At 27.7% G+C, this 8,921-nt stretch overlaps 2 protein-coding genes across 3 annotated transcripts; one reads left to right on the top strand and one right to left on the bottom strand.

Moving 5' to 3' along the window:
- Nucleotides 1-1,607: 1,607 nt before the first annotated feature.
- Nucleotides 1,608-5,477, bottom strand: LOC108760331 (adenylate kinase 8). 2 transcript variants are annotated; one of them, XM_018506214.1, is made up of 11 exons: nt 5,326-5,477; nt 5,025-5,151; nt 4,577-4,665; nt 4,362-4,458; nt 4,085-4,195; nt 3,702-3,772; nt 3,289-3,466; nt 2,595-2,719; nt 2,415-2,524; nt 2,175-2,349; nt 1,608-1,939 (listed from the first exon to the last, which is right to left on the bottom strand). In XM_018506214.1, the coding sequence occupies exons 1-11, from the start codon at nt 5,419-5,421 to the stop codon at nt 1,673-1,675; spliced, it is 1,446 nt and encodes a 481-aa protein (XP_018361716.1). In that variant the 5' UTR covers nt 5,422-5,477; the 3' UTR covers nt 1,608-1,672. The 2 variants fall into 2 exon arrangements, with proteins under 2 accessions (XP_018361716.1, XP_018361717.1); XM_018506215.1 differs by having other exon boundaries at nt 1,608-1,933.
- Nucleotides 5,478-6,348: 871 nt separating this feature from the next.
- Nucleotides 6,349-8,236, top strand: LOC108760393 (non-structural maintenance of chromosomes element 3 homolog). The gene is made up of 6 exons (XM_018506330.1): nt 6,349-6,510; nt 6,721-7,061; nt 7,199-7,361; nt 7,501-7,595; nt 7,672-7,803; nt 8,093-8,236. The coding sequence occupies exons 1-6, from the start codon at nt 6,507-6,509 to the stop codon at nt 8,168-8,170; spliced, it is 813 nt and encodes a 270-aa protein (XP_018361832.1). The 5' UTR covers nt 6,349-6,506; the 3' UTR covers nt 8,171-8,236.
- Nucleotides 8,237-8,921: the final 685 nt, after the last annotated feature.

The following is an 8,921-nucleotide window of genomic DNA, read 5'->3' as shown; positions in this document are numbered from 1 at the left end:
TATATATATACAAATTTAAATATTAAAAGATAAGTATATTATAATTATTTGTATATCTAAATATCATATACAATTACGTTCTATTTAAAAAATATTTATTTTATAGAATTAATAAAGATAATAATTTACATATTATCTTTATTAATTGTGTAATATGATATTGGGACAAATAATTATAACATATCTTTTAATATTTAGATTTGTATTAATATATATATATATCTGTTTTTAAATAAGATCATAAATAATTTCTAATTGTTTAGAACAAATTATAACTGTGTAATATTACTTAATTTTTAAATAAATATTGAACAAAGCTTTTTTAGAAAAAAAATAAAAATATTTATTATAAGTAAGAAAATTAATTTAATGTATAAATAAATTATACATTAAAATTAAATTTAACATATTTCGGAATCTTCAGATATAATAAAAGAATAGATATGTGAAAGATAGCTTTTGACTTTCGCTTGGAGATGATAGCCGTGAATCGAACTTTGCCTGAGAAGGCTGACGCACCATCTACGTCATCTTTATGTATCAGGGCTGGATTAAATAATATAGCATTTTGAAACGTTATTAAAAATTTAGATTTTAAATTGGTAACACGAAAACATTATATCAGACTAACTGTGCTCTTCTCTTATAGAAATTTAATACTAATACTGACCAATTAATCAATTATTTTTAGTATTATTAAAAGTACTTTTAATAATACTTTTAGTACTCAAAATAAGATTAATTGGCCAATACTAGTATTAAATTTTTACAAGAGTTTAACCTGTTTTTAAACGGAAGAAATACTACTTAATTTTAATCGTGCTACATTTAATTATTTCTATTTAAATTTAATAAATAACATTAATTTTGTAGATTGAATTTCTTCACACATCGACTACATTTTTTTGTCCAAAGAAACTAAGATATTTAAATATTTAAAGCTATCGGATTCTGTAACGTTATAAAATTGATAAAATTAGTAATAACATTTACGAAAAATTAATCAAATTTTGATGTGGATCATTATTTTATTTTAATGTATTCTTTACGAATTTAATTAAATGATTAACCTACAAAAATATTCGATTCTTTAATTTAAATTTTTATTTTATTGGAAGAAATTTCAATTTATCTCCGCTCCTGATATTCACAATGCAGAAGCTCAGATCGTGTTACGTCATCGCTTCCATTGTTACGTAGTGTTACATCGTCATAATCGTTTATGCACTATGTTCCGCTTCGTGACGTCGCGAAGATGAGATGCTTCGCATACCAGGATCGCATGATTTTCCAGGAGCGCCTCCGATTTTCTATCTTTATCGCGTAAAGAGATTTATATTATCCATATAATATAACTCTTTCATTTTTTTTTTTATTAAAATTTAGTTTACCGATCTTTGATTAATTTAAACACGTCTCTCTTGAGGAGAAATAATTAAAGTGTGGTTTAGAATATATATATAATGAAAAAAGGTATGGAATATTGAATTCTAAGTAAGGTTTCAATGCGAAGAAAATGGACCATTTTCAAATTTGATTACAACGAATATAGAGAGAAAATAAAATTGAAAAAAATTACATAACGATTGGAGAATTGAACTGTGTTTTATACATCATAAACTGAAATATTATTTGTTGTTTATGTTTGCACATAAGAATGATTTGAAGGTCATTAAATGAAAGAATATTTAGGCTCTGGCGCTCGTATGTCATCGAAGATGCTTAGGTCGGGTTCGTCGTCAGGATCAAATTCTATGTCCATTGGATCGATTGTAGGAGGTGGATAGGGAATTCTGGGTTTCGCAGACGGTGCTGGACGCATCAGACATGCTTCCAGTCTATCCTTCACGCACTTTTTTTCACCTGTCGCATTTATTACGGACGCAGTTTCTCCCGCGTATTGCAATATGGTATCTATATTTTCTTCGTATTCCTGAAGCTACATTTTGCGAGTAACAGCAAAAATAATTATAATAATAAATCGAGTAAGATATATAAATATAATTTAATATCTAAAAAATAAATAAAATTAAAAATGCAGTTTAATTGTTAACAGAAAATATTTGTAATTTATCATTTTTATCATTTACGTTTCTCCAACTATAAATAATAAAATAAAGTACTTATTTAAACTTTGAATAAGAAAATTTTTTAAGACATAATACGGTAGTTACATATTGTTCGATGATGTCTTCATAATTATTGGAATGAACATCTAATTTATAGTCAGGATCTGTTACCGAAGATTCGCACGATGAGAACTCATGCTCGCTTTCAGTGGTAAAGTTGCATTCACGATTTAAGAGTCTTTCTCTGCACGTTTGTACGTCTATTTTGAGGACGATGACTCTGAACATAATTTCGAAAATCGTAATTATTATGGGATTTCTGGAATTATTTCTTATAAGATTTACCTATTGGGTGGTGTAGATATCATATCTAGGAGCTTGAACTCCTCTACAGTTTTAGGATAACTTGTCAAAATCCATCCTCTCTTGAGACACTCAGACCCGAGTACATATCGCTGGAAATAATGACAATGCAAATACGATGCCAAATCAATTTAATGTTTCTTAGCGAACTATAATCAACACCTCAATAATTTGTACTTGCGCATCTGATTTTATTTTCTGTGCGCATCTGTGATCGCACATTCGCAGCATTTCACCTAAAGCCGTCTCTCGCAAACATGCTTCTTCCAAGATATTATTAAAATCAACTGTAAAAGTATATAATATATTTTTATTTGAAATATTATTATTATTAAGAACAAACTTGTCTAACTAAAGGTTAATATATTGACAAAAATTATTGCAAAATATAATATTAGAGATGAGTAATAAATCTTTTTAATAAAATATATGTATAATTTTTAGAAAAAGTATTAAGATATTACTAATAGCGTTTTCTCTTGGGATACACTGGGTGCATTCTCACACCTCACCAGTTGCGTGCAAGCGCTACACTCAGCTACATTACACTAGAGTGGTGCACACCATATGGTGTATACTACATCATTATTGCGCTAAAACCCTGTTTCCGCTTGACTTCCATTTTCAAATTTTAAATGTCACACTAATTCTACACCGTCCCTTTGAGACGGTGTAGCAAAATCCCACTTCATGCATAAAATTTGCACTACACCGTAGCCACGGAAACACGGTACACCGAATGAGTTTGCTTGCCACCACCCATGGAAACACGGTACACTGTCTGAGTTTTGCACTAGTGGGCGATAGTGCAGCCAACAGAAAACGCTATAAGTAATTACATATATATATATTATACCATGAACGAGATTAAAACTCTCAGATACATGTTTTGCCAAAGAACGATGACCTGATCCTCGAGGACCTATAAGAACAATGCGAAAGAGTGATGGGGCTCCATAGTGTTTTCTAATTTTCATTATTGTCGCGCAATCTTTGCCCAGCTCTTGAATCGTTTTAATACCAGCTTCAACCTCCTAAAGAGAATTTTTTTCATGATTTTGTAACAAGTTAACAACATTTAACACAGAATCAATCAACGAGTATTTATAGTAATTGTAGAATAAAAATTTATTTTGCTAAAATATATTATGTAGAATATTAATATGTGTGTGTGTGTGTATGTGTGTGTGTGTGTGAATAACATATGTATTAATTTAATAATTATTATATTTTTATAAACAAATATAAAGTCAAAGATTGATAACTAACATTTAAAAGATTAGCATAAGCGTCACGTAGACCTCGAAGATTTCTCTTATAATCGCATTGTCTTATATCTTCTACAAATAAACATTTAGAAAAAAATGAATTAGATGGAATTAAAATTCTATATCATAAAGATTAATATGTTACTCTTTCAATATCTGAAAATTAAAATAGATTTCTTATAACTTAATTTTTCTTTGACCTTTGTATATTTTAATATATTTTTTTATGTTTTATAATTATGTTAATATATAAAATATGGAAAAAATATGAATGTTATAATTTATGTTTACAGAATGAACGTGTTTTGCAAAGATGGAGATGGATATGAATGGACTTAAAAGGAAAGATTATATATAATAATATTGTTCATCCAGTAAGTATACTTTTTTCTCGAATCTTGTCTTCTACACTGGATGATATAATTTGTATCACGTGTGTTGGTATTATGCCGACATACTGCATTGCGCGTGCTTCCTTTTTATTCCTCGGTATATCTGTACAGCAGATTGTTTATTTACGCAAAAGAGGAAAAAAAATTAGTTACCCTTTCCTTGTAATATTAATTATAATACTTATATTGCAATAATGTTGCAGTTTTCCATAATAATCCAAGGTTCACTTTATTAAACGCAATAATCAAATTTACGTAAGCAAAATTACCAACTAATATCCATCCAGATTCATGAAATATTCCTGACATTAACATTTTCTTCATTCTGTCTGCTATCTCATTAGCATCATAACAACGGCACATGTTCTAAAATACACGTATTTATGTATAACAAACGTTTGGTGTACAACCAAAAATAAGGAATTCATGCAACTTTTTAGTCTGAAATATCTTATGAGAAATAAATAACTTGGTAATATCATACTTCAATAGGAGATGAAGCACAAAGATCTTCTAAGGAAACAGGACAAATCCCTGTTTCCTTTTGAAGAATTTTTGCAAGAGTCACTTTATCTGTACCAACAGAGAAGAAAATCTGTTTTATTCATTTTAGAAATAATAGGTAGATACAAATATTGAAAATCTTAAAATAAAAATCTTGGTTTATATTGCATTTTATAAATGTAATTATTACCAAATACCCGAAGATATAGAAAATAATGAAGATATATTAAAAGAAAATTTTTTGATGTTTGTAACTATAATTACATATTATCATAATTATGATTAGTATTACTGCTTTCTAACTATAATTATAAAATGTAATTATAGCCATACAAATATCATAAATTTTTCTCTTAATGCAGACTTTCATGTTATATTTAAGAACATATCCTTACAATTAGTTATTAATGTTGCCTATAACGTATTACCGAAACTCGGAGGAGCTATAAGGATAACTCTAGAAATATCTCGTTTTCGTACAATGTGCTGGACACTTTGTTTTATAAATACTATTGGGTCATCTGGCTGCTGGATCAGTAATTGCGTCACTAATTCCTATGAATTTTTTTTATATTATAATACAATGCAATAAATAATATAATTTAACAGAATGAAATACATTCTAATATAATCTAAAATACATACAAAATGCAACACAATGTGTAATATAACAAATAATCAAATCGATAAAAAATATTTAAGCGGAGTAAGATGACCTAATTTAATTACATAAAAGAATTCATATAATCTGTGTTTTTCCATGTATGGTACGAAATTCGGCGGAATAGTTGATAACTGTCTTGTTGCTTCTTCAAAATTGCTCATATTTTATGAATTTTATGATTAATTAATGATAATAAGATGTTAAAACATATATTTGATATATTTAATTAAATTCAAGCTATACGCGACTTTCAATTTTCGAGAATTATTCGCTTTTTTTATTCATATACAGAGCATGTTGGAATACAGAGTAATATGCAAATTGATACATCATATTCAGAGACGAATTATGATTTTCGAAGTAATAATTAAAATGCGACAACAACAGTTTCGGATATAAATTAAATTGAGATTACTGGACGATTTCGAATTGTAATCTATTATTTTTGAGAAACGCAAAATAAGAATTAAAATTGTACGTATTTTTTATAAAAATCAGATAACAGTTTACAGCAATAATATATATAATATGTTAAAGTATGTATGCACCAGAAATAAGTAAAATATAATTTTTCAAAAATCTATGTGCAATTCAATATTAAAATTAAAATTTGCTATATTTATTAAAATTTACTAATAGCTTAATATTAGTATTTACATTACATATTTACATTAAAACTCGTTATTTTGTCGCACACTATCTTCTTTATTAATATCGTATTATATATATTATATACATATACATATAAAGAAATACAATATGTGTTATAGTTTTTTGCATAAAACTGTTATACTCCAAAGATTTTCTAGATTTTACTGTGATTTTGCTAGCCTTCTTTTGCAAGTTATTATTTTTATAATATTGTTTCAGATGTATATATATGTATAGAACGGAATAAAACCAAACAATGTACGCAATACAGAACAAATCGAAAACCATGGATATGTTACCCACCGCGGAAATTATCCGTGGCTACATAATTCAACGTTTTGTATACATGGAGGCGCCACTAAACAGATTCCATCTGCTTCAAATCGTGCAAACTGGTGCAAACTCGACGGTTGATACTTGACTGTTTTTTAGAGGGGATATTTATTCGAAATATTTCGAGATAAAGCGGCTTGGAATCCACGATTGCGCATTTTTAGCTTATATTTAGTATTTTGAGAACAATAGATCTCTCTTAAGCTATCACAAAGCACGTAAAAGCTTACTTCTAAAGTGATATTCGTGTGATCTGTTCAGAATGAGTAAGAATATAGTGTATTATTTTCTATTTTTTAATGAAACTATTCACGTTCAAAATTCTATATCTAAGAAAAGAGACAGAAGGAAGTTCAGAGAAAAATGTATATCTACGTGTACAAAATAATGTCTTCTATTTATTAATTGCGGAGTAGCATTAGTTATCATAACCTAATATTCTGTACAATGAATAAGGATTGATATGTGTTTATTAGGTAGAAAAAGAGGATCCCAGAGCAGTCGCAACATGAGAGAGAGTAGCGAAGATATGTTTTTATCCCAAGACTATCCTGGCCCGAGTAGCCAAGCCAGCCAGGCCAGTGTATCATCGCGACGTACTAGAAGTTCAACCATCAAGGATTCACAGATTATGAGTTCGCAGGATATGGAGACACAAAAAGAAATGCAACTAATCAGTAGTATAATAAGATACCTTTTCATGGCAGATCGCAACAAGCTACCTATACAGAAATCACACATTATTAAACATATACTAGATGGAAATAGCAAAGTATTTCGTTCTATTATAGAGAGTGTAAATATACAACTGTCTCAGGTATGTTTGTTTACTTTATGAATACTAACTATTTTTTGAATGATAATGTAATTACTTAATTGCTCTTACAAAGCAAACCATTTTAAAAATTGTATTTATAAGATAAAAAATTTCACATAAATTATGGTATTTAAAAGGTATTTGGATACAGTTTAGTAGAAATTGAAGGTAATAAGTATATATTGGTGAATGAAATAGAAAATGATCTTCCACATCTCACCTTCAACGATAATCATAAGCTGGTGCTGTTGTATCTTGTACTTGTTCATATTTTTATGTATGGTGAATCATGCAAAGAAGGTAATTTTTGCTTTTTGATAATTTATATGTTGTCTAATACATACCTGATATATTGATTTGTGATGTAAATAGTATATTAAATTTTTATGAGAAACTATTTAATAAGCTAATGTTGAAAATAAGTGAAATATTTTTACAGAAATACTGTGGGATTTTCTTCAAAATCTAGGTATTATAACTGATGATAATTTTCAACATGAATACTTTGGCGACATCAAACAATTAGTGACAGTGGTAAAAATCAATACCAACTATTGCAATTTACGTAATCATTGTAGTTCATTTTTAAATGGTATTTATTCACATATAGGATTTTGTAAATCAGAGATATCTTGAAAAAGTAATAAAAAATAAGAATGATCCAATGGATTTTGAGTTTACGTGGGGCTCTCGTGCGAAAAATGAGCTTACTTATCGTTCCGCTTTGCAATTTGTAGCAGATGTAAGTACAAAAAAATGTAATTTATTTAATAGTAAAGATAATAAAATGATCAACATATATGTTGATCAAATATATATCTGATTAAATATATATCTTTATTAATATTACATACAAGCATTATTTAAAAAGTTCTTATGGTTTATCATTTTTATTTTATTTTAAAATTTTTTAAATTAAAGTTTAGAGAAATTTTAATATTTAATAGAATTTTTTTCTGTTCTATTATAAACAAAATACAATCGCACATGTAATATTATATATTTATGAATAACAAATATATGAATTGCAGATATATGATTGTCCTATAAAGAAGTGGAAATTGCAATACAAAACTGTACAGGACGAAGAAGAAAACGCGAGAGAATAAACGAGATAATTTATCTACGTTTTCGACATGTTACAAAAAAGAAAGAAGAAAATACATAAAAGTACAAATGTTGTTTTTCTATTTTATAATACAACAAATTAAAAAAGCTTTTTTTATGTACCAAAAAATATATCTTTAAAAAGGTATTATAAAAGTATTTAAATATAAAGAATTTAATTTAAAAAATTTAATTTTTTTCTATATATATTCTCTTTCTCTCTCTCTCTCTATATATATATATACATATATATATATAAAATTTTATAATGTGAAGCTCTCTACTGTTTATATAATTTATACTTTCTCCTCCGTTGAAAAACTTGCGTACGATAAAAGAGTAACGCTACATATTTCTAGACCGAACTATTTAGGATTTCTCAGATATATTTACTGTCCCTGAAAGCAGCCTTAAAACTGCAGGCATTAAAGTCGTAGAATCTTCAAGCAAAAATGCAGAACAACCCGAGTCACGTGCAAACTCGTGTATGTGTTCAATTTCATTTGTATGGGTTCAGATTTGTTCAATTAAAAATATCTTGAAGAAAAATGTACGTAATTCGTACGGCAGATATCTAGCTATCCCATATAATTATCTCATTAATATTTTTTTCATACAATTATTTTTTTGCGCTGTTTATTTTATATATCTAGCGAGACTAACAGTAATTCTTGCTTGCCAAAATTGATAATCGGAAAACGCTTATAAGTTTGTTTTATCCTCAGAAGCTTTTCACTTTCAACGCTTCGGAAA

The sequence above is a fragment of the Trachymyrmex cornetzi genome, unplaced genomic scaffold (genome assembly GCF_001594075.2).
Source record: "Trachymyrmex cornetzi isolate Tcor2-1 unplaced genomic scaffold, Tcor1.1 scaffold223, whole genome shotgun sequence".
In the NCBI taxonomy this organism is placed as follows: domain Eukaryota; kingdom Metazoa; phylum Arthropoda; class Insecta; order Hymenoptera; family Formicidae; genus Trachymyrmex; species Trachymyrmex cornetzi.
The sequence above is the reverse complement of the archived record's forward strand: the minus strand, read 5'-3'. Positions and strand labels throughout refer to the sequence as shown.